The following is a 26,748-nucleotide window of genomic DNA, read 5'->3' as shown; positions in this document are numbered from 1 at the left end:
TGGGGTGTTTCTCACTGCTAACCTTCTCAAAGGATACCAAGAGCATCACTCTTTACTGATAATCTACCCTGAAAGGCCCTGTCTGTAAATCTGGATGGGACAGACTACACACAAGGGGATTTTTAATTCTTACAGTGAGGTAAAAATTACAGAATCAGTAAGATGACTGAATTTATATACATAGATATACATGCATATATATTATACCTTGTACATCTGCCCATAGACTTTTGTTCTATTCAGTAAATTACATTTTTCTCAGCAGCAAAAGAGCAAACTCAATACTGCTGTAGTCTCAGAAGCATTTGTATCAGTTCCTGAACTTTGCTGCATAAATGTCTGACTGAGTTGATACACTTCAGAAAAACATACCTTGATTCATCAGAACCAGGCTTCCAGCCAGCAGGGCCACACAGTTGGTAGGCTGGTGGTTGTGCAGGTACTGGAAGCCCCATCCACGTCTGTATGATGTTTCGTACATATATCCTGAGGCATTGGCAATGACCTCAAGAAATCTCTCCTGTTGAGTCTTGCTAAGATAGCTGTACAGGAAGTCATAAGCAGTGGCAAAACCGACTAAGGAGTGAGCGAGAGGGACTTCATCCCACGGGGCATCCTTCACTAGCCTGTCAATAAAGAAAGATGGAAATTAGTTAAGTTACGCCTACTTATTTTTCTCCATTACTGTCCTGTGAGGTGTGTATGACTTAATGTCCCTGAAGTTAGGCAATTCATGTTGAATTTTAACACAGTAGTAAACTACTTACCAAATCTCTGAGACCAGTTTTTCTTTCCTAAGTATGGACAACGTTAACCTTCAAAGTTCATTAATTTTATTAGAAAGATTAAGTTGTTAAATATTAAAAGAGTGCTTGCAATATTCTGGGTTTTGCTAGGAGAAACATATCTGCAGAATATTGATTGTACAGAAAGGGAATGTATTTATCTGAAGCAAGATTCACAGTGTTTTTGTGAGAAAGTAAATATCCCATAGTTTATACTCCTCCAAAAATCTGTAACAATAATTTTTTTTCCCCAAGGGAGCCAAATCTTGATGAATTCTTGAATGGTGAAGACAACTGAAGTTGTCTTTAAAGCAAGTGTAATAAAATAACTCACAGTGCTGTTTCTTCATTTCACATACGCATTCAATGTTAGAAGTAGAGATTATGAAATTTACTTTCATTACTACAGTTCAAATTAACATACCTAATAGCTCTTAAAATTTGTTTTCTAGGAACTACCTGCTTGTATCAAATGATGATGTTGAACTTAGCAAAATGGTAAATTTGTACTAAGAAAATTCATAGTGGAGGTGGAGGTAGTACAGAACAAATATTTATCATAAATGAAGCACATATTGGATATGAAAGACTTCAGATTTGCAGTACTGACAGTACTTTCAGGCCACAATTCTACAAAAAAAAAACCCATGAAGGAATATATCTCCTTGATAAACTGAACAATCATCAGTTGCTTAATGGTTGTTCTCTTCTTTCTCTTACATTGCAATCTGCTTTTTATTACATAAATTAATTTAACATTGTTGAGATGAGAGAGTGTCATACTGTAATGAGTGGAAATTGTGTTGTGCCTCTGAAGATGTACACCTTCCAGCTTCAACTATTCTATGATTCTATAAATATGGTTTCATCTTGATTTATATAAGCAATAGTATGAATAAATAGATGAGAGAAAATACCAAAAGAGCAAGATTTTTAAAAAATCCTCATTCTGCTATAGGAGTATTTATTTGCATTCCAAATACATGGATGAACCACATAGAAATAATGACCATCAGCCTGGGGCACTGCATCTATGGTAAAATGCAACATCTACAAGTGAGGGAAATGACCTTTACTTTTAATTTCAGTACTTTAATTTTCTAACACCACTGGAAGAACTCAAAATGAACTTGGAGCATTCATATCTGCATGTAAGTAAAGCCTCTGTAGGCTTTTTGATTAGCTGAATTTACAACAGTTTTAAGTGTTCATCTTTTCTCAGCTTCAATCTCATTTCTGCTGAGTGAAGTTACACATTCATTTTTACTTTTTTCCAGTGAAATCTCTATCTCACAGATTTTTTAATTAAATACATTAATGCATTCAGCATTTACTTAAGCAACAGGATTTGATCTTTTTTTTCCTGAGCCAGGGTTTTTATTGGACTGGATTATTTTGTTTGCACAATTTTGTTTCTTAGTTAATAGACAGGCATTGACAGAAAATGGTTGTGAACAATATTAAAACAGACAGCTGTTAAGTGTGGTAACAAATAGCTGTCAAAGCATCAGGAAAGAAGTTCTAGAAATTTACTACTCATCTTCTCCACATCCACATGCCATCCTCTGTGGTCAATGCTGGGTACACTTCTCTATTTTTTTTTTTTCCTGGTTCAAACTCCAAACTTATCAGTAAAGTTCTTATTTATGTTTTTGCTTAATTGATGTGCCAAAAATTACAGACCTGTAAGCCAAAACATTTACATGCTTTTCTTAAACACTCATTCTTTCCATATTTCCAGATAAACTGTAAGAAAATACAGATGAACTGTGCAAGCAACAGTCTCCAGATACATTTATACTGTGTTTCTGAGGCAGAAAAATTGAACACCTGAATTTACTGGTTATATGTCAATCTCAGTTCATTCTCTGCATCTCTATTTCTGCTTTCTCATCTTTGATTACAATTGAAAAAGCTTTTAAGATGTTGTTAGTCATATACATAAAATGACAGTTGCATTCTACACTGGCTATATGGAAAACCCTGGCACTATGACTGCTGTCAGAAATCCAGTGTGTTGACTGCATCAAACAGCTTGATGTTATCAGCAAACTTGCTGAGGGTGCACTCTATCCCACTGTCCATGTCGCTGACGAAGATGTTAAACAGCACTGGTCCCAATACTGACCCCTGAGTAACACCACTCGTCACTGGTCTCCACATGGACATTGAGCCATTAACCACCACTCTGAGTGCAGCCAGCCAGCCATTTCCTTATCCACTGAATGGTCCATCCATCAAACCCACGACTCTCCAATTTAGATAGAAGGATGTCATGCAGGACAGTGTCAAATGCTTGGCATAAGATGAGGTTAAGTAAATGCTGAATGCATTATGTATTTAATTAAAAAATCTGTGAGATAGAGATTTCACTGAAAAAAAAGTAAAAATTAATGTATAACTTCACTCAGCAGAAATGAGATTGAAGCTGAGAAAAGATGAACACTTAAAACTGTTGTAAATTCAGCTAATCAAAAAGCCTACAGAGGCTTTACTTACATGCAGATATGAATGCTCCAAGTTCATTTTGAGTTCTTCCAGTGGTGTTAGATGTACTGAAATTAAAAGTAAAGGTCATTTCCCTCACTTGTAGATGTTGCATTTTACCATAGATGCAGTGCCCTAGGCTCATGGTCATGATTTCTATGTGAATGGTGTGGTTCATCATATTCACCAGCAAGTGCTCTGGCCACACTGCCCAAGTTGCAGAAGGCAAAGACAAGGACTGGGAGAATGAAGAACTGCCTGCTGTAGGAGAAGATCAAGTTCAGGATCATCTAAGGAACCTGAAGGTGCACAAGTCCATTGGATCTGATGAGATGCTTCTGTGGGTCCTGAGGGAACTGGTGGATGAAGTTGCTAAGCCACTATTCATCATATTTGAGAAGTGTTGGCAGTCCGGTTAAATTGCCACCAACTGGAAAAGGGGAAACATAACCCCATTTTTAAAAAGAGAAACAAGGAAGACCTGGGGAACTACAGGCCAGTCAGTTTTACCTCTGTGCCTGGCAAGATCATGGAAGAGATCCTCCTGGAAACTATGCTAAGGCACATGGAGAATAAGGAGGTGACTGGTGACAGCCAATATGGCTCCACTAAGGGCAAATCATGCCTGACCAATTTGGTGACCTTCAATGATAGAGTTACAATGTTGGCGGATAAGGGAACTGATGTTGCCCTTCATGTCCCTAGCAAGATTTAATTCTATCTGAGCTATAGCCTTCCTAACCTAATCCCTGGCTACTCAGACAATTTCTCTGTATTTCTCCCAGGCTACCTGTCCTTGCTTCCACCCTCTGTAGGATTCCTTTTTGTGTCTGAGTTTGTCCAGGTGGTCTTTGTTCATCCACACAGGTCTCCTGGCTTTTTTGCCTGACTTCGTCTTTGTTGGGATGCATTGCTCCTGAGATTGGAGGAGGTGACCCTTGAATATTAACCAATTTTCTTGGGCCCCTCTTCCCTCCAGGGCTTTATCCCATGGTTACTCTACCAAGCAGATCCCTGAAGAGGCCGAAGTCTGCTCTCCTGAAGTCCAGGGTAGTGAGCTTGCTGTGCACCCTCTTTGCTGCCCAAAGGATCTTGAACTCCACCATTTCATGGTCACTGCAGCCAAGGCTGCTCTTGAGCTTCACATTCCCCACCAGCCCCTCCTTGTTTGTGAGAACAAGGTCCATTGGCTTCTCCATCACTTGGAGAAGAAAGGTATCATCAATGCATTCCAGGAACCTTCTGGATTGCTTATGCCCTCCTGTGTTGTCCTTCCAACAGATACTGGGGTGGCTGAAGTCCCCCAGGAGGACCAGGGCTGGTTACCATGAGGCTGCTGCTATCTGTCTATAGAGGGCCTCATCCGCTTGGTCTTCCTGGTCAGGTGTCCTGTAGCAGACTCCCACTATAATGCCACCTGTCCCTGCCCTCCCTTTAATCCTGACTCATAAACTCTCAGTCATCATGTCATCCATTCCCAAGTGAAGTTCCATGTACTCCAGCTCGTCATTGACATAAGAGGGTGACATCCCCTCCTCATCTCCCCTGCCTGTCTTTCCTAAAGAGCCTGCATCCCTTCATTCCAACACTCCAGTCACAGGAGCCATCTCACCACATCTCCTGATGCCAGTAAGATCACAGCCCTGCAGGCGTGCGCATGTGTCTAACTCCTCTTGTTTATTCCCCATGCTACCTGCGTTCGCACAGAGGCAAAGATGACAATTTACGGCCCCTCATTTCTAAACATACAGAACCACAGTCACCATCGGTTCTTGAAATGAAGCACTTGAAACGAAGCGCTATCTTTAGCTGATATAAATCAGCGCACTTCCATTAACTGAATTTCAGTGGAACCAAGCAGTGTACACCAAACTATGTGGAACATGATTCACAAGAAAATGGTTAAGTAGCAAGCATTAAATGCTTTTTGTATCTAAATTACACTCATTTTTCAACTGTCAGATTTGGTAAACAGCCTGGCCGATAAACCGTGGGAAAGCGTGGTACCATAGGCCTGCACTGAACATATTATGTCAAAAAAGAGTTTTCAGGGCTATCTATTAACTACTCTGCTCTGAAATATTAAAGAAAAGTTTTGTGTATTTGTACAAATAAAGATAGGTAAAAACATGCCAATGCTTTGCACTGGAAAACAGCTATTTTCTAAGCCTCTCAGGAGTAAAACTTAACATCAGATAGTATGAACCTCAGCTCAGCAATTAACTGTATCTGAAGACAGCAAGTAACCTCTACCTCAATGCTGCATTTGCCTCTTCGGTCTTGTAAAGTTATCAGATGTTACAAAAAAAAAAAAATCCAAAGCAAATAAAAATATCTATAATGGCTTCTTTAGTATAGAGCAACTACTTAGTTGCAAACATAAGCACTTTTAGCAAAGGCAACTGTTTCAAAAATTCTAAAACACGCTTTAAGATAATAGCTAAACCATGAATGCACTCCTACAGATGGTACCAAAAATATTATTTTTTACACTTACATGCTTATACCTGTATTTGGAAGAGGTGCCTATCTTGAAATTTGATAAGGTTTATAAAAGAGCAAAAAGTGCTGAATGGGTTTGCTGCGTAATAATCATAAAATCCATAAACATCCAAAGCCATAGGCATCATTCCACACAAAGAACTCCTGTCTGCACAAATTCTGTGAACGGCACAGGACAAACACAAGCCTGGCGTGCTCTTTTAAGTTCTCTTCATCTGTGTCATATAAAATATTTTTGTTACTTTATTTTAAACATTTAGAGTTTGATATAAATCCTCTGTGAAGAAACTGGAGAAATAAAGAGATCATGGATAAGGTTGGTATTATGGATAAGTAGTATGGTTTTCCTACATGTATTGAGAATTTTAGCGTGGTGTAATGTGGTTATCTGTTTTAGATATGCCACCTTCTACAAAGAACAATGAATCTGAAGGAGGGGTTAAGAATCAGTTCTTCAGTCAGCAATTTATGATCTCAAGAACCATCACGCAGGCACTGCATTGTCCAAGGCTAAGAATGTACATACCACCTTCACTAAGTGCAACTCCATGCTCTAAATATCAACTGTATAAAATTTTGGATGCCAAGAAAAAATCAGTATCAACAGCAACAACAAAAATGATAAGAAAAACTGCAGTTAGATTACCACAACCTCTCAATTTCTTGATAACATTCCTAATGCTAGTAATGTCTCTTCTCTCAGTAGAAATGATTTTCTGTATTTTTCCTTCATTTCTTTTTACTAATAACAACTTCCTTACTGAAACCAGAAGTACTAGCATCTCTCTAAGAAAGACAAGCCAAGAGGGAAAACACACTGTCTGCCCAGCTTGAGGCAGGATTTAAATCAAACTTTCCTGCTTAAGTGAGTTCCCTGATCACGGCCTGTGGGATTTTCAGTATCACCTTTCCTTCACTTTGTATCCAGTTCTTAAAAACAAATCAAAGTAAATAGGAAGTTAACACTATCTAACTTGAGAAACAGAATTCCCTTCCAGGAAGTGTGAGGTTGGATGTCTAGCCTCTATGTCAGTAAGTAATATGGCATCACTGCATGCACAATGAACCATTAAGTACATCCTGACATATATATTACACAAGTAATCCACATCCTGAAGTTTAATGCTCCAAACTTTCCCATGACAAATTGCTTACTACAGAATAACTCCTGGAGGTTCGGGGCAGATTATGCTCACGACTGAAGGAAGCACGCCAGTTCTGCCTCCTCAGTACTGAACCTCTTCAGTGTCACTAGGTGGATGCAACAGAAATGAGTCACAGCTCTTTTCTAAAGGCTTACAGGTGAAAATCAGCCCTCTAGTGCATTTCGATGCAATCCACCTTAGACATGGCAGCTAGCTAACAGCACGGTTGAGTTTACATGTCACATTTGCACCCACACTTGACATTTAATCTGCATGAATGGGGCCAAATGACCTCTTCATCCTGAAATTGATTGCGTAATTCTACAGTCTTCCCAATGCCAATGTCAACGTCCTGGCACTCCACAGACCCTTGCTATTGTTCTGACCTACTGCTGGGGGAAGGAGATACAGCTTTAAACCTCCCATTAGGCAAAGGAGAGAAGTATACTTCCATGGCCAGAGGGAGTATACATACCAAGAGGGAGTATACCTACCAAAGGGAATGAGACCACCAACATTTATTACACAAGCTAGGCTCAATCTCCAGTATTTTTCTTACAAAGCCTCCAAAACAAAATATTTTCTTGTGCTCCAATGGGATATTTTCTTCACTAATGGAACAGTATCTTCTAATTTATGTTTTGGAGAGAAAAAAGAAAAATCCTTGAAAAAACCTGTTTCATCCAAAACAATCTCTCAGCTTTCATCCTTTCAGCATTTTTCTGGTTGGCTGCCAAAACACAAACCCCATTATCTGCACAACCTAAGTGCTCAGTCATTTCTAACAACAAAAATGTCCTTGAAAAATTGATGATTTATATTTCCGGTGTCTAAGGTGAAACATGCCAAGTTTGCCCCTATCCTTTTGCCAGTTGTGTTTCAGCAGCAGCCACTTAGATACACTCATGTTCATTGCAGCTCAGTTCACAAGAAGATGGACAAAGTAGTGGTTAAATGTAAAGGGCTACATTCACATCAATATGGGGAAAAAAGCAACATGTAGACAACAGTTTTCAGAAGTTTTAAGAGCTTACTATAAAAGTAGGGTAGGTGTTGAGGACGCCACTAAAACTTTACTCCTTTGGAAACCTTCATCTACTTTCTATCTTCTTTCTCTTTGTTTCCTCATAGTTCTTATAATCATAATTGTGCTGCTTCTAAAGCTTAGAATCACAGAATCATAGAATGGTTAGGGTTGCAAGGGACCTTCAAAGGCCATCTAGTCCAACCCCCCTGCAAGAAGCAGGGACATCCCCAACTAGATCAGGTTGCTCAGAGCCTCATCCAACCTGAGCTTCTTTCAGATCCTCTTTTCTCATTTTTGTCTTTGATCACAAGAGAGCCCTTTTCAAACTGGGCTCACTTTTAGTATCAGTCGTGATCCTTCTGTGCCGACACATTAATAAAAAAGAGCTGAATCTGTTTTAGTAGTTCTCAGTGCCATATAAAGCCGACACAGAAATTTAGTTATGTTATTATTTCAACAGATTGCCTCTAGCTCTTGTAGCATATTTTCATACCAGGTATGCCACAAAGCAAGCTCCCTGTAGCTACCACAGAACTTCAACACCAATTGATGTCCTAGAGAAGCTATCGATTCAAAAAGAAGGTATAAGAGAAACTCTTCAAAATCCAGCTAGCCATTTAATTTCAAAGCCATGCACAATTTCTATTTTTAAATTATACATATGAAAAAGACAAAAACAGCATGAGGGTTTGATATTTCACTTACTAACACAACATATATTCCAGATACTGAATTCATCCTCCTACCCTTCCTCTTCTTTTTCTTGTCCCCTGTAGGAGACTATCTCAGCATTCCCCCAAGCTTCTTTTACACTAACTTCATGCCGCAGTCTTATAAAACCCCAAATTTTCTTTGAATGTGACTGCTGGTTGACTATTGGGAGTCATACAGATGTTCTAAATTTGTGATGTCAGCACAGAGACTCACTTTATTTCAACTCAGCATATGCAAGTTTATTTTAGTTATACATTTATCTACAAATGTAATAATTATTTATGTATTTTTAACTTCGTAATTCTTATCGTTCAACACCGAGCACTACCTGGACACTAACAGCAACAGTCCTATAGCATGTTCCAATGCTTTTATTAAACAGGGACTAACAGAAGGCTATAGGGTTGCTGGTTAATAAGAAACAGCAGAAGGGTCACAGATTTGTTATGCCGAAGCCTCCCGTTACCTTCTCCTCTCCTTACTCACTGCTATTTCCCTGGAATGTTTGCACATGCTTGACAGGAATTATCTTCCCTATGAAACCCACGGAGGCAGGCTTACTGTCAAATCCTATACTTTGCTGCACATTGGTAACATACTTGTCTTTAAAACCGGTGTGTCAACTATGTGCCAAAAAAAAAAAAAAAAAAAAAGTACAGAACTCCTTTGTCTGGCAATTGGAAATGGGGACGTCTCTCCTGTTGTAAGAAAGGTGCAGAATTTGTGAACTTCTAAGGCATTTGTTTATAAGGCAGGCTTAGTAAAGAAGAGAGTTTTTCACTGCTTTGTCCAAAATGCAGAATCTGACTGGACTCTTATTTCTGCACGATGTGTGACTCAGATTACATCACTCACTCGGAGCGGGAATGGGCTGAGGCAGCATATGGAAAGAATCATGAGTACAGATCCCCTCGGTCAAAACCACGCTTCTGGTGGGGAGTGCTCTAGGAGCCAGTCAGAGATAACACGCCAGAGAATGCATCTATATTCTCCGTTCTCTCTAAAATAACATAATACAGCTCAAATAGAAGGACAAACTTTCCCTAAGATTTTAGACAGCATCTAGATATCAAATCCCAGGAAAACCAAGCAAGTTAAACACCAGCTTTTATTTTTACAGGCAAAAACATGAAAGTTCATATATTTTTATTGAAATATTAATGCACTATGTTTCCCTGCTCTTGCTCGTCTCCAAAACATTGTCTGTTCCCATATTAATTTTGGGTGATTGTTATAGTTAGCTATTAGCCATTGCCCCTTTGTTTATTTTAAAATGTAAACCTACTCCAGGATGTAGCAATTACGGATGCTCTGTTATGAGCAGCATCCCTTTCGACATCGTTTGTTATGATAAACGGCTCAAGCTCTGTTAGCCTACACGTACTGGAACTCAATTAAGGGTGCACTTTATTACATGACATAAAATTACTGCTGTAACTGATGAGAAAAGACAAATGTGCTTAATTACATGCCCCTTCCATGCGTATATCAATTATCAGTAGATTTGCTCATAATTGTATTCTGATACATTGAACCATACTCAGATTATTGAAGATTGATGCTAATGTAAAGAAGAAATTTATAATGTCAGTCTCCTTAATCTCCTGACATACTTGGACAAATAACCAGTGTGACATTTTAAGCTAGTTATTTTATCCAACTACTGCACACACTACCAAAATACACTTTAGTTTTCTTATAAGGCTTAAATTTCATTTAATATCTCCATGAAAATTAGAGGAAACTCCTCCAACTGGACTTTTAAAAAAAATTCTAGAGTTTTGTTAGAGTCAATGTCATGTCAGCAGAAGCCAAAAGAAATCCAGATTATACTGCTGAAAGAATCAAACTGCCAGTAAGGAATCTATATGACAGCCAGATTTAACTTTCCACTACATGTTGATGAATCCCTCAGTGATAAAGACATTCTGGGGGCAATTTACCTAACAATTTAGGCATCTACATTATAGAGGAAGTCCAGGGAGAGAAAAGTTCCTCTGATTTACTTATCTCACTGATATCCCTCTGGAAAAGCCCCTTTACTGATGACATATGGACATGAGTCTCTTAAATAGACTGGATAACTTTTAAACTTTTTTTTTTTAAGACTTCTATTACTGTGATAATGCCAGAAGCATTCATGTACAGTCTTACACAGTGCTTTAGATGCCATAAAATCTGAATGTCTGCTAGTAGTGATCAGGCAACAACTCTCCCATTTGCATGTTTGTGCTCCTAGTCTTATCCTAAGTGGAGAAGTGTGGGCAGTAACACGTTTTGCTGGTACTTTTTAGTTGAGTTTCTTAGGAAAAACAGATTTACGTAATCCCTCTGTCCACTCTTCCAGCTTCTGAACCTGCTGACCTATTTGAGCAAAGCCAGAGAGAGCAGTACATGCCTCAGAGTTGCTACATTCCTATAGTTTTCCCGAAAACGGCCGTTGGACAAGGAAGAGAGATCTGCCATCACTGTTGGAACTGTAGCATGAACTCCACGTTGACAGCATTCAACCATAAGTTCACAGGGGAAAAACAAAAATGGAAACCAGATGCATGTTTCTGTCATAGCATTTGGAAAACTGGCCACTTGGAGGTTGGAGGTTATACAAAGGGCAGTTTACTCCAGCCCTATCCGCTACATCTCTGATTTCCTCCTTCTCTACTTCCCCTACTAAATGCACTTGAGACAGCGAGTGAGATGTAGGAAACTGAGAAAGACAGACACAAGTAAGTTCCACCACTCACAAAATCATTTGCACCTCTTTCTTATACCGTTAAAACAGATGGCCATGTAACTATGTGTCTGCACTACCCAAAGCAAGTTAAGAAAGAGTGCAAACGATGAAACTGGGAAGAAGGTATTGAGTTTGGAGCAGCCTGTAGGTCCTGTTGAAAATGGTTACACATCCTAGGATTCCTCTCTGTAAGCTCTGTCCCTCTGCCAGTGAGCCAGGAGAAAGACTGTCCTACAGATTGTCTCTGAAGGTAACTAAGACTGAAACTTTGTATTGCTGTGCTTCAGCAGAAGATTTTGGAAATAACCACCATCCTGCTGTGCCACTACCGTTCTCAGCTCTCTCCGTGTCCTCTCTTTCACGACATGCAAGCACCTTAAGCCCAGTGTGTCCCTTTGCTCTCCCACCACTTCTTTTGTTCTAGTTCCTGTATTTCTGTGGCATTCACCACTTTAATACCTAGTACAGGAGAATCCCAGCACTCTATTGCCTTTTAAGTCATGCCCGTCAGGAGGATATGGATCCCAAGTTATGCTAGCTCATATCCAGCATATTTCCAATGACAGTCCACGGATGGATGTAATTTATAGGATGCTACTTGTTGGTCTTAACCCAAAGAAGGTAGGGAATAGTAGTGTGAACAATGGATGCTGCTTGAAAAGCAGAACATTAACTTCTGTCCCCACAGAAAGAGCGTGGCACAGTGAGGACAGAGTAGCTTGTGTGTGACAACTGACATCCAGGTGAACTGATCCATGAGGGGATCATCAAAATGCCAATTACTCAAACTGTTTCCATAAAGTAATCAGATTAATAACTATTTCTATTGTGCCATAGTATGTCTTAGGAGGCCCAAGAACCGTACAGTAAAGCGGAGATCAAAGTCTGAACTGAAGCTCAGATGTTAGAGCATCCATAGAACACTTGACTGCCAAAGCTCAGAGCGTCACTTTTACCTACACTTAATTACACCTTTTTCATAGGTCTCTCTTTCCTGAATTCTTCCTAAGGAAGAATTACCCAAAAGAAATTGTATGAGTCTGAAAAAAAAAATAAAATTAAAAAATAACACTTTTAGCACTTCTCACTAAAAATCAGATTTGAAACCCTGGCTTCTGATTTGTGATGGATTTGGATTTTTTTTTTTTTTAATAATTTACAGCATTTAGGATGGTACACAAAGGGTCACTCTCCTTCTTTCAGCATTAATTTGCAACTGGGTAAGTCCAGAGGAGGTGAAAAGCTGTGTGGCACTGCCGGTCCAGGTAAGGGTAAATGTATTCAGCAAGTTAGTCACTGTTAAAGTGAACATTAGAACAACTGAAATAATTATGCAATTCACTCATCCACTCACTCCTCCAACTGCAAGCAGCTTGAACAGTAAAAACAACTTAAAAAAAAAAAAGACAAAAATCTACCAACTAGGCTGAGCCGCCATCCTCTCCATGTAATCCTTGGCCATGTTGATGGCCTCAATGTTTTCAGGGTAGAGCACACAGAACATCGCCAGGGCCCCGAGGTTGTTGCCATAAATTTCATTCCACCGAGCGCTGAACTCCTTGGGGTCCCAGGGAGGAAGGTACTCCAGGGGATATGACAGCATCGTTTGCACTGCCTCGGTCAGACGAGCTGCAATGTGCTGGTGCGTGGTGGTGGCTTGGAGACGCAGAATCTCCACATCCCCTTTGGAAAAGTAGAGCATGGGGTAGCTGTCGTAGTTGGCGTTGACAAAAGGAACCATCACGTCCGGGTCCTCCCTGGCACTGTAGGCAAAGGCGAAGCAAACCGCGTGTATGAAAAACACACTTGGGGCTCCCCGTGTGTGAGTCCTCATTGTGGCATTAGATCTCCAAGTCTCAGTGGCAGCCAAACCATCTTTGAAATATCCTATGGCAGACGGACATGAAAGAGAGAGTTAGAAAATGAATCTGCGAGGTGCTATAATTCAGGATGCTCTCTAGGAAATATGATTCCATCCGGACATATAAAACCCCACATACCACCCAGGTGGCTTTAAAACAATTTCTGTATGAATATTTCAGATTAAACACCCACTGAGCAATTAATCCTAAAGAAGAACCTGTACACTTTGAGGAGAGCCTCTCCCTCCTACATCTTTTCCTCCAGTAGCTGATAATAGGTGAAGGAACACACTGACAGCTCTCGTACTCCAGATTTCAAATAATTGCAACGGTGCCTAATACGAAGCAGTGCTGACTGTACTGGCAAGCAGAGAAGGGCGGGAGGGGAGGAGGAAGGGGGAGAGTCAGGGAGCTCATGCTGGCAGCAGGCAAGCCTGCGTGCTGCCTTGGCTGATGTTAGCAGCTGGAGAGGGGAGGATGAGGAATGCTGGAGGCTTGCGCCAGGATCATTTTATACCGTGCTCATGGCCTCCAGTTCTGACACGTCTTCATTTAAAAAAAGAAAAAAACCCAACAAACTGAAAAAAAAAAAGTCTGAAAGAAAAAAGAGAAAGAGAAGCAGCACAGCCTTAGAAATACAGCTGAAATACCTTGACTTCAGGGCATTTAGGTTTTTTGCTTTTTTTTTTTTTTTTTCCAAAGGGATTTTCCATTTTGCATATAGACATTTACTGCCAGCTATCAAGAAGACTGAACGTTAAATTAAAGTGCATATTTTCCTACGTAGATAACTTCTCAAAATATGCTCAAATGGCAAATCTATGCAGAGGTTAAAAGCAAGTATTTAAACATAGTAAGTTACTTCGTAAAAATTACCAACTATCTAGCCTGAAGTCTCAGATAAAACATGGCCAGGATCCCCCTGAGGAAAGCCAGCAAATTCCTAGAATTCTTCCAAGGGGAAAGGTTACAGAAAGCAGACCCAAGAGAGTCAGTTTTATGTAAATAATGAACAGTAGTTTTCAATTATTAAAAGGAGAAATAGACAGAAGGAAAGAAAATCTAAAAACTAATATCAATTTTTTTTTTCCATGGAAAACCTGTTTCATGGGATTCAGTCATAAATCTCGTAAGAAGCTGAAGTACAAAGCAACCTTCTATTTCTCCCCACAGTTCCCCACATTTAGATGCCAAAACTTTCAACAGAAACAGGCTGCTAAAACCTTATTCAGACACTGACATCCTGACTGAACAATGTCATTAACGTGTGCACAGACAATGAGACAACCTTCATAGACCGGGTCCCTCCATGACTACTGGGTATGCAGATCCTCTACGTGCTTGTGTTCAGCTCCTAAAATTAATTTGGGAGCAAGCAACTTTGGCCAAAAAATACATCTCTTCTTGTGCATTCCTGCCTAGGGTAAAAATAATATTGCAGCCTGTAACTGCCTACATTTCTGTATCACAGCGCATAGCATAATTGCTTTAACAGAGCGTAATGGGAGATGACATTTTCATAGCACTTTAATGAATTTTATAGGTAAGTTTTGCCCTTTTTTTTGGAGGTAAACTAATAATTACAGGACATATTACGCAGATCATAGGGTGGTTTGATAATACTCTTACTATATCTACATATTTTCTCACAACATGCACACACAGAAAGAAACATACACCATAGTTTATGCAAACATTCAAGTCTACTCATTCTCATCTATAAATAACGAAATGATACAACAGTATATCTTGAAAGGAAGGAGATAAACAGCCTAACCAGTACATTCATGTTTGAAACATGATGTCATTTTTTTAACTGTTGAGAAGAACTGCTTCTTCATAATTAAAAAAATCTAACAGCATAGTTTTCCTGAAGCCTTTATAATCCTTTAGAATGGGGAGCAGATGAAAGAACCTAAAAAAAAAAGCTGGCAAAAAAAGGCAAAAAATTCCTGTAACTTTTTTCTGTGATCATCATACATTGAAAGAAGTTTCCTGGCTTACATAACCAGAAAAAAAAAAATCCCAGACAGCAGTAAGGACCTTGGTTTGATTTCTGTAAGTACTTCTGAGAATTAAGCACACAAAAATTTAGGGGTAGTTTTAAGAGTTCCCTAAATTAGGGTCCTTCAACCAGAGATTAGGGAATATACAGTAAGGTTGCCCAGAACCACCTCTTTGTAAATCTCAACACACATTTCCCAGAATTTCACCATCAAACACCTCCAGTGTCGTCTAAAATGCACAGTCCGTATTTTAAGAATTCAATAACTTCCCTCATTTTCTCCTCTCATGCATGTGTGCATTTAATACAGAAGGTAAACCCTTTTTTTTTTCACCTTGTACATGAGAAGCAACCACTGTACCACATTGTTTAGACTAACAACAGCATAACTGGAAAACTGATCTATAGTATATTCATAGGCAGCATATTCTGAGTCAAGATCTGCAAGAAAGTCAATAGGGAGTGACGAAAGCAGGACTACAAAGTCATCCTTATTTATTCCTGGTTAAATCACTCTGATGCCCTTCCTGTGATATGAAGACAATAAACCCATGGCAGCCACAGTTCGGTAAGGCCAGTGAGCCCTGTCCCATAACTTTGCAGGGCTCAGCCTGGTGTGTCTGGTGGATAGGAGGAGGCAGCAAAAGAGGAGTCCACCTTCCTCTCCATGCAGATCGATGGGGAGGCACCAGCCACAACCACATGGAGAGTGAGGCCCCGAGATAGCATGTCTATGGCTCAAACCGTGCTACAGAGAGCGAGGAAAGAGGCAGATGTTCCATGTTCTCTCATCTATGATGTCCTTAAAAGCAGGACCAGCAAAAGTAATATGCAAACAATCACAAAGTTCCAAACAGAATAAAAATGTGAATTTGATATAAAAACCATTATCTAGGTAATGCGGAAATACAAACCGTGTGGTTCTGGACACAGTCGTGACAAACCACTCCTGCAGGGATTTCCAACGGCAGAAGTGCCTTCAGCCACACACACTATCAAGCTCTTCACTGGCTAGGGCCAGACCTGACCACACACTTCACCGTCTTACTGACTCGTCCAGATAATTCCAAATGGCTCATGGGCACCATCATCAAACAGTTCAGTAGCTGTTTAGAAACTGCACAGATTGCTAAGATATATAAAATAACTTCGAAAACTATCAGGTTGTTGCAAAAGAACTGAAGTACCTTCAGCAGAAGAATGCGACCAAAAATAGCTTAGGGACTACTTAAGATTCATTATAATGGTATAAATGTAGCTGGGGGCGGGGGCGGGGAACAAAACCAAACAAGCCAAAAACACTGATGCAGAATGCATATTCAACTGTGTTGAACTCCATACTTTGACGTTTCCTTAGGTAACTTACTTGCATACTGAAAGCTAAAGAAACACATAGTACTGTTCAAAAACACCCATATGAAACTTGATCATCTGCATAGCTTAGATGAAGCCAGACATGTAGAGATAACTGGCTGCATTAGGTCCAACTTACCAGTTGTAAAAGAACCTGCTACAAGTTTGTTTGATACACAGAGCTCAAAAGAATAGGAGCTTGGGATTTCTGATCGCTTAAGACGCACTCACAATACCATTTTTTAAAGTTAAAAGAATTTCTTACTCTCGTATTACACTACATCACTACCAGCAACATCTTCCAAGAAAAACTTTACCAAGCAACTCAAGCTTTTCTGAAAATGAGGGGGTTTTATTCAGTTTGGAAACCATGACCTAGTGAAGTACTAAAAATTAAAAGGAGATTGAAGGATGCTTTCCCATTGAAGAAAATGCTAACATACCACGGTCTTTGAACAGGCTCTCACTTAGTCCTAGATTGAAAGAGCATTTGCCATGACTTCCACTCCATTGCCAGCAGAAACAAACAGTAATGAACGTAATTTTTTTCTAGAAAAAAAAAACAGACTAAATCTTAACTATTTCAGTCCTCCCCATCTGCATCAATGACTAGATGTTCAACCACAGGAAAAAAAAAGTATTGTAAAACTGATACCACTAGCTGAACTGGACGGGTATATACAAATAAGTTCACCAAATAAATCTGGTTTAATGCACTATTTAAAGGAAAAAGAGGCCCTGGTTACTCCAGCCACTTGTGCACAGAAAGGCTGCTCCAGCAGTGAGAGCAGAGGAGTGGGAGAGGGGCAGCAGAGCGGAGAGAGTAAAGGACAGCACTGTTAGGACCCTCAGCTGGCACACCTGTCCTTAAAACAATCTGACCTTCTTGTGGACCGTAACAAAAGTAAAAATATGTAGAGAACCGTGGCTTTCTGCAGTATCAGTTCTGAAGAGTCACTGTGCTTTGCGGATGGCTTTTGCTGGGACAACTCTTGTGTCACCACTTAAAAAGCAAAAATCACAGGTCTCTCTGCTAGCATCTCCAACACTAGCCCATGACTCACCTCCAACATGGGTATCATCAGCCTTTGCAGCCAGGAGCAGAAAAGGTAAGGCTTCTGGTGGTTCAAACTTCACTGAACTGGAGGCATCACAACACCACAGATTATTCAGTCTTCTGAATGAAAGAGCTTCCCAGAGCCCAGGGCTGGGACATGAAGAAGTCAGACCTGCCCACCCACTTACACCAGGAGTGACTGTCGCAGCACACAGCTCTCATCTACGCTTGCCTGAGGTTAGGGGCCCTCCACCACCTCACTGTGTGACCCACTGACATCATTGGTCCTTCTCCACCTTACTGTGTGACCCACTGAGGTCTTGGGCCTTCTCCACCTCACTGCCTGACCTACTGAGGTCATGGGCTCTACTCCACCTCACTGTGTACCCTGGGAAGCCTAATGCTTAAACAGGACCAGGAGACTCCAGCCAGAAAAAGGTGGATGGAGTTAGACAGTAGAGTTACAGCTCCCAGTGAAAGCTGGGCTTCCCACTGCCATGCTGTCTTCTCCTTCTAGATTGCTCAGGAGATGCTGCAGGCAAACTCCTGGCATCTCTGCTGTGGATATGCTGGCTTTCCTCTGACCCCCTGCCCTGCAAAGCTGTCTCCAGAGAAGGTAAGAGGAGCCCTGACATTGGGCTCTAGTATCCAACCTCTATCTCTGTAAGGAAAAAAAACCAAAACAAAACAAAACTAGTTTACAACTCAGAATTACCATTTAAAGACTTATCTCCACAGATTTCACAACTTTTCCTCATCTTTTGAGCAGCTCCTCTTTTCCACAAAGGCTACAGTTCTGACTACTGCTACCTGAATTACCTCCACAAGTATTTGGGTGAGAATTGTGTTCAAGTATTTAACGGAAAGTCTGTTCCATCACACTGACTGAAAGCAAATGTTCAGGTTCATCCTGCAAGCTTTTGCCTTAGACAATGATCTCTGAATCATCAATGACTTAACTCACATGATTTTTTTGCATCGCTTCTTCCGAAATTACTCAAAGTGAAAGCAAGCTGCTTCTACTCCATTTTTTGTAATGTTTAGTCAGTTCCGAATTTCACATTGAACAAGTGTTGGCATGCTTTCATCACAACTTAAACTACATTATAAGATCACCTTGTTAAGCCATTCAAAAGTACTAGCACTAAAACTAAAATAAGATATTTTAGCTTATTTTATGCTAAAACAAGTAAGAGAGTCATAGATATTTTAACAAGAAATGGTCAGCCACCAGCAACAACTGCTGCCGTACAAATACTATGAAACTAATAGGTAACGCTGCAATGAGATGTGCATGATATCTTCTCCCATTAAACATGGATGGGTATCCATCTTTTTGTTGGACAGCTGCCAAAATGTAACTGCTTGCCACGAGGAGTGCCAGGCTAGATGACAGGTGGAGAAAAGCAAACTTCTGTAGGAATCCTTTTTTGGCACTTTGGCCAAATACCTCAAATAATTAGTGAATCTTTTCATGCACATTGCAATTGACTTTGTTGCTGATAAAGGAGAACAATCTATAAAACTAAATTAATCAGTTGAAAATAGTGGTGTTTGAAAATCATGATGCTTACATCAACTGGAGAGCTATTTTGTCCAACAATGTCATTTTTACCACTGATTTAAATATTTTGCAAATGCATTTAAAAATAGCCGAGCAATTAAGTCCTCTAACTGAATCCCATCACATTTAAGTACTAAATAATGCAGGGTAAGCCCATGAAAACAGAGAGGTTAAAAGGTCAACAGAGCCCAATTCCCATATATATTGCCAATCGGTCCCTATTGACTCACAGAAAGATATCTGATATAGCAAAATTAGGCAGCAGAGCAGGACCAAAAAAAAAAAGAATAAACTTATCTTCGCACTGTAACAATCACAATGAATCTACTGACCAAACAGCCAAGCTGTATAGTTCCCACACCAGCAAGCATTACTGCCAAGCCCCTCTCAAAGCTGTGGGGCTGGACACAAGCGTAGAAAATTCTCATGTCCCAAGATAATAGCAGGCGGGAATCCTTCCTCCATTCTCTTTTTGGTCAGTTGGATAAATCCAGTGACCATCTATCTCTCCAGTAAAAATGCTGGAAAGGTGTAAAAATCACTGCTTACAACTTGAAAAATACCTATTACGACCTTAACCACCAGGGGACATTACTTCATTTCTTCCTCTGATTTTTTCACTATGAGGAGTATGCTACAGCACAATTACGTGATGTCAAAGGTATTTAAAAGCTTAAATGCTGAAATCCCAATTCAGAATCAAATCTACAATAAAATGAAGTATAGCTCAGGTACCCAGGTGTCAGCATTGCACTTGTTCTGAAGCAATCTGAAATACCTTGGAAGCAGCTTTGTATCAACTTGTATGTCTGAATAACAGCTGTACTATGAAAATCATAAAAGGAACCAGAAACAACCCGTTCCTGTAGTAATTACCAGTATATGACATCATGTCAGCAGTCAAGATTTAAACTCATGTCTGTCCTTTGATCGATGCACAAAATTCAATGGCTCTATTTAGAGCGGTGCCCAGCTGTGTGAGAGGGTCATTCTCGGAGAACGAAGGGCTGCACTCATTCTGCTCCATGCTACAGACAGGATGGCAACTGCAAAGTATTTACAGTAGGATGCGTAAGGTATCTGTGACAGAAGTTTTGCCTGTTTATTCCTTTCATTGAAAATCTTATTTGCCTATTTTACCACTGTACATATAAATTAACAGGGCATACACACATGCACACTGAATGCATAACCTTTTCTCTGCCTCAGGCAAAAACAAGATTTAAATTGTCTGCATGCCCAAACCATAATCTGGGAATTTTGAATTTTATTTTATTTTATAATTTATTCTATGGTATAAATGCTTTTTCCATAATTTTTTGGTTGCACTAACATTACTATTCCTAACCCTTACTGGGACCTTTTATTCTCTACTTCACTGTACCGAATGAGCAAGAAAGTCATTTTGATATCCAGAATCCTGAAGGCAATCATTCCCAACCAGTACAGACATGCCTGTTAAGGCATTCACATTCAGTGAATGAAAGCTCAGTCACTTTTACCATCAAAGGCATAAAACTATGAACTAACACAAAAAGATTTCCTTTAGAGCACCAGCATTTTTTGTTTTATCCTGAGCTGAAGTACCTTTCAAAAGGCCATTTTGATAATTAAAAATATAGAGGTTTTTTTCAGAAATATTTTCACAGACACTAACACTAACGGAAGAATTTGAGAATTTTCATGTAGACCAAAAGGATCTATTAACTATGTTTGTCCACTCCATTAATGAAGTCAACCAAACCACTCATCCATCTATTATATTGTTACAGCACAGAGGACACTTTCGGGACCTAGGACCGTGGTTGTCACAGACACTGAAGAAACACAGACCAAAAGTGCCTGTAATGATCTGGGTGGTGGCACGGTATTCATTTGGCAGCTGCTAAGAAATAACGCATTTTCCTGGCCCACGCACGTAGACCCATCCAGGGCGCCTGTAAGGCTGTGAACCCTTCGGCGTGGAGTATGAGAGATCACGCTCAGGGTTTCCTCTGACAGCAGCCTACAACCCACAAGCGCAGCTGCGCCTCATGAGAGGAAGCGAGCAAAGGAAGAGATTATCCGAGGAAAGCAAGAGCGTGGCCACAGTGTGGATGGAGGGCTACAGCCATGGTGCAGTGGAAGAGCTGGAAAACCTTCAGAGGGTGACTGCAATGCCCAGGAGGTACAAATAAAGGGCAGAAAAACATTAATCACACATGGAAAAGGGGAAAGCCAATTCTACTGCTGTCAAAACAAAATTCCTCCTGGTGCTTGGTGCTTCATCCAGCCCACTCAGAGCGCTGCATGCCATGGAGCTTCCCTCACTTTTTAGGAGGCTGATTACAGCATCAGAAACCTCTGATAACAAGACCAGTGTTTCCACTTCTGACTTTAATTTCCATCCTCTTTTCCAACTAATACTTTTTTGTTAGCCTTGAACTTTAATCCTCCAAATACCTGTAAATGTTTTAAGTCCCCTGGCTTGTTGTTCACCTCTACTATGTGTAATTAACAGTTTTAATCTTTCCTGCCTGTTGTTTTAATAGTTGTTCATTCAGTTGCCTCCAAGATGTTGGAAATTGATGAAGTATTCCAGCTGGAGTTTTACAAAACCAGTTCTCACTCTCTATATATCTGTATCTATCTACAGACTTCAGTAGCTGAAGATACCAAACGGATATTTCTATTTGTAAAGCATTTCCACAGGACGTCATATTAATAGATGGGAATTCTAAAATGCATCACATCCTTCAGTTGCTATGGCATCAAAACTCTTTTTAACTATGTTTCCATACCCTGTTTATGACTCAAGTCCTGCACACTAAACTATATTAAAATTTTATTTATTGTTTCTGTTCAAGTATTGTGACAGCAGGTAGGAGCACCAGCAACCAAGTCAATTTATGAACTTAAAAAGACTTCAATCTAAGCAATTTAAATTAACACTTGCTTTTATACTATTTACATATCATCTTAAGATGTGTTTACGCAGACCTCAAACGTGTTTACATAGAAGAACTATTCTTTCACTTGCTACAGGATAAATGCCTCTGTGTTTGTGGTCCTAAATGGCACCACTCTGCCCAGCAGTCACATCTCACTGCAGATCAATACGCTGTTCATCATTATTGGCACAATGCTGTTGTTACCTTCTCCGCTTTCATCTGCTATCTCATTATCTACGGTTTCTATATATAGAGAGAGGTCTACCTGTTTGTCTATCTATGCACAGACAAAACTTGTATGTACCCAGATGCAGCTGTTTTTCAAGGCACAAACTTGGAGAGACAATAAATTGTCTTGTCCCGTAGTTCCTTTGGGGTTATTACTGCTGTCTTCACTGCTGCCCAGAATACCCTTGATAAAAAGTGACAATTACATTTTCATGTACAGAAGACTCAAACACAGATGGAGTTCGTAGCCTACATTATTCCTGCAAAATTTAGCTACTCACAATTGGCGTGACCAATTTGTCTGAGTAGGCATCAACATAACCATTAAATTACAGGTTAATTATGAAATTTAGAGTTGTACAATCTCATTTCGGACCTTGAGTTATGCAGGCATGGCTCTCACAGCAGAGCTGAAACTTGACACATTGTGTTGACAAAAAATGTGACGCACCACAGTTACAAGGGTCTGATTAAAAGGCTTTAAAATGACATGACATCCACAGAAACGCTTTCAAACAACTTTTGAAAATACTTTAATAACTCTAGGCAGCCATTTGATTAGAAGACTTAAGAGGGCATACCAGGCTTATATCAAACATTCAGCATTTTTACTACTTCTGATAAAAACCAAACCAAGAACATATATCAGGACAACTGTGGGGAAAGAACTCTTATGTTAAAATTATGTTTGTCTGGTACTGAGATACAATACCTGCCTGAGTCAAGTGACTGAGGTCCCTATAATCCTGCTCTAAATAATGCTCTTGCTGATTCCTACTGCATACTCTGTGAGTCTAAGGGGAAAAAACAGAAAGGAAGATCAAGCAAAGGTAATTTCAGACCATGTACATAACGGCCGCATTGTGCCTGGGCTTTCACACCTGACCATGTCCCAAGAGCAGATGAAAGCATGTCGGCGGCACTTGATGTGAGAACCTATTTCCAGCGCTCTGTCCTTCACGTGATTCCCAAAATGACCAGACCCCTCTGGTGAGCTCTGCATTACCAACACTTTGCTTCTGCTGAACTCCTACTGACAAAGCATTCATGAGAAAGGTCCCAGGTGACATCAGCTAAATTTCCTCTTTCGTAGCAGGCTTTACTCCCCTCCTCTGCTCTGTTCCCATCCTGAGCAGATAGCCAACTCTGGCCAAAGCGCAGCGTGCAAGGGTTTTGGGTTTTGCTAATGCAACTCTGTCACAGCTCACCATAGCCCTGGCTGGGCTTAGCTGGGCTAACAGACATCGGTACAAAGCTTACCCATCTAAACAGAAAAGTAGCTCAAAGCAAGGCCTTTCCAATATGTCTATTATAAATATTAAGTCTATTTATAATAAATATGTGGCTACAGTCTTGAACACAAACTGGCACCATGCTTTAAGAGCTTTAGGAGACAACACTACTGTAATCAAGCTCTTTTATCTACCCCAGCTGAATGGAGACAGCAAAGAAGGTGTAAATAGCCGGGACATACTTGCTGCTCAGATATCATATTTACCAATTAAATACAACTTGCTAAGCAAAAGTCATATTCTCTTTCACTCCCCAGACACTTGGATTTTCAAGTCTAAACCAGGAAACAATGATTACAGAAAGTTCTTTCTTTCTTTATGTTTTTAATTCCTTCAGAAAAAAAAAAAAAAAAGAAGAGGGAAAACAGGCTTTATTTCTTGCAAAATGTCCAGGAACAATAGCAGTAGTAACTAAATTTCTTCCTGCTTATTGCTGGAGTGTGTTGTGGTTGCCAGATGTGCAAGTTTCCACACACAAGCCTAGGAATGTGACTCAGTTTTAGCCAAATGCAATCACTTCTGAGAGAAGGGACACTTCAGTTTTACGGACTCGTTTCCAGCCTCATTTAACCCTAGTTCTCACTGCTCAGACTGCCGGGTACTGACGGACGTGACCATTTCTCCCCCGGCACATAAGCTCACTGCATTCATTCACAACCCAAAAGCTGCCTGGTGATGGGAATGACTTTCTACCAGCACTGATCTAGGTTTTATTTGAATTCACTTTTGAAAAAGCTTATGTGCTTGCTGTCATTGTACTTGAGGAAAAGAAATGGTACACGCAGACTTCATGTGCGTGGTGTTTGAGATGAGCCTTTAAAAAGTACCAAAACCGAGATGTCGCCCTAAAACTAGCTTTCAGCTACTCTTTTTTACTGTATGCAACCTACGAAAATCACATCTGTCATTTAGGCAGCTAATGAAACACAGTTTCCTCTCCATTGTGGTAGAGACATTTACTAAATACCTAATTAAAACAACTACTACAAACTATACCAAAAACTGGGCAACCAAAATCTATCACTCGGGCAACCAAAATCTATCAGCTTTTACCATAGGCAATCAATTTATTCGGTTCATGTATTTCTTCTTTTGTAGCCCCTATTCTCTATGACCAAAGGACAAGTTTCAGAAGAGACTGTATATGAATATGCTGTAGAAAACCAGCACCAAGCATCTTCTGAGGTCAGTCTCCACAGCAGAGGATACAGATATGGTCAGAAAGTATTCTCATCTCTTGTATTAAATAACAGCACTCATTTTCTTCCATGATAATTCAAAATTATGCAAAGCATCACAATGCTTCAAACAAAACAACAAAAGCAAGCTCTTATTTTGAGTAACAAGAAAAGAAAACTGCATTTTCTTAAAGTACCAGTAGTTCTGTCCCAGTAAAATACGCTGTGATTAGTATATTCTGATTTCGCATCCTAGTGAAGTTTAAAGATAGTCAAGAAAATCCCAATCCAGAGCTGCTACTTTGTGGACTTCCACTACAAACTTTGCTAATTTAGGTCACTGAATAAACATATAAGTAATGACACACAGTAAAATAACTCATAGTTGAAATAATATTTAGCGCTTCTGTAGAAAAATGCACCCAAAGATCTCCAAGTAGTTATGAAACTAATTAATTAAACTTCTCAACACTCCTGTGAAGCAAGCAAGCACATTCATCTGTTTTATGAGGAAGGAAACAGAGCCATGGAGAGGTGGGGTGACTTGCCCTAGGCTACCCAGCGAGAGCCTTTCAGAGTAATAAACAGCATCTGAATTATTGATTCCCACTGCTGCCCTTCAGCTGCATCGTTCCTTTTCTGAAATACTGCAGTGAGTTATAATAATTGCTGGCACGATAAACATAAATGTGGTAATATTTAGCTGAGATTTTCATTGTCTTTGTTTAGACGATATTAAAACTTTAGTGTTATTCAAATTGCAATTGATCTTCTTAGGGTGACCAAAAATCTCCAACTAGTTGAGCAATACTTCCTGTACTTCATTCACAATTGTAACCATTTCTTATATTGCCACTGATTATGTCCGAAAAAGCTTGAAAATGCGGGAAAATACGACGCTTTGTATTGTTTCAAGAGGGAATGACAGAAGCAGAGAGAACGGCGACTTTCATTCATACCAAACTGAATGTTAAGAGCTGGCAGGAGATGCACCAAGCGGTGACGCGTGGCCTTCGTGCCACAGCAGCTGGAGGAGCTGCAGCTCCCGTCCGGGGGCTGAGGGGACCGAGCTTCGCGAGTTAACGGCTGCGGTCCCAGGGCACTCAGGACTTTTCCAACCGGAAAAAAAAAAAAAAAAAAAAAAAAAAAAAAAAAAAAAAAAAGAAGAAGAAGGGGAAAGTAGTAGGAAGTTGCATGGGGCAAATCGCTCTCTTCCCATCTCTCAGCTTCCCAGGTGCAAGGCAAGGATGCTGCCGCTTACCTCTCACACACGCATGGCTGGGGGGCTCAACTCATCGCCGAACGGCTCGCAGGCTCCGGCGGTAACGGCGCTACGGGAGAGCGGAAAGCCGCTGTGACCCACGGCGCGCGGAGGTAACGCTTGAAACAGAGCAAGCTACGCGCGCCCCCCCACCCCCTCCCGCACCCCTCCCGGAACACTCGGGGCCCCCTGGAAGGGTGCGGGTGTCCGTCCGGCCCCGCCGTCCCGCAAAATCCCCTGCCCGCAGGCTGCTCCCCCCGGCCCGCACCCCACACCCCACTGGGCTCCCGCCACTACCTGGTGCCTGCCAACCGCCGCTCCTTGCGGTCCGACTCCCCCCGGCCCCGCTCCCCAGATACGCCGGTAACCGGCCTCCCCCAGCCCGGCGCGGGCGGAGCGGCGCTGACGGGGCCCGCGGGCAGGAGGAGCGGGGCCGCCCGGCGGAGCGGAGCGGACGGGATGGAGGGTTCGGGAGGGGAGGGCTGCCCCGCACCGCCCGGGCACTCACCGCCGGCGGCCCCTGCCTGGCTCGGCTCGGCGCGGCGCGGCCCCGCCGCTCGGCAGCCAGAAAGTTTCTCCTCTGCAGCCCCGGGGGACAGAGCGGGGCGTGGGGGTGGGCGTTTT

At 40.9% G+C, this 26,748-nt stretch overlaps 1 protein-coding gene across 4 annotated transcripts in view; it reads right to left on the bottom strand.

The window, feature by feature from the left end:
• DSE (dermatan sulfate epimerase) overlaps positions 1–26,748 on the bottom strand; it is a 36,437-nt gene extending 9,689 nt beyond the window's left edge. For 2 of the 4 annotated variants that reach the window (XM_086745581.1, XM_086745583.1), the window contains exons 1-4: positions 26,633–26,748; positions 26,125–26,194; positions 12,813–13,281; positions 373–626 (exon numbers count right to left, since the gene is read on the bottom strand). In XM_086745581.1, the coding sequence (XP_086601707.1) occupies positions 373–626; positions 12,813–13,228 (670 nt within the window). In that variant the 5' untranslated portion in view covers positions 13,229–13,281; positions 26,125–26,194; positions 26,633–26,748. Of the gene's footprint in view, positions 1–372; positions 627–12,812; positions 13,282–26,124; positions 26,232–26,632 lie in introns of those variants that run through there. The other 2 variants (XM_086745582.1, XM_086745584.1) reach the window with 2 other exon arrangements.

This window comes from Chlamydotis macqueenii, chromosome 3 (assembly GCF_036417535.1).
Source record: "Chlamydotis macqueenii isolate bChlMac1 chromosome 3, bChlMac1.mat, whole genome shotgun sequence".
NCBI classification, from domain to species: Eukaryota; Metazoa; Chordata; class Aves; order Otidiformes; family Otididae; genus Chlamydotis; species Chlamydotis macqueenii.
Note: the sequence above shows the minus strand (reverse complement) of the source record. Positions and strands in the feature narration are given on the sequence as shown.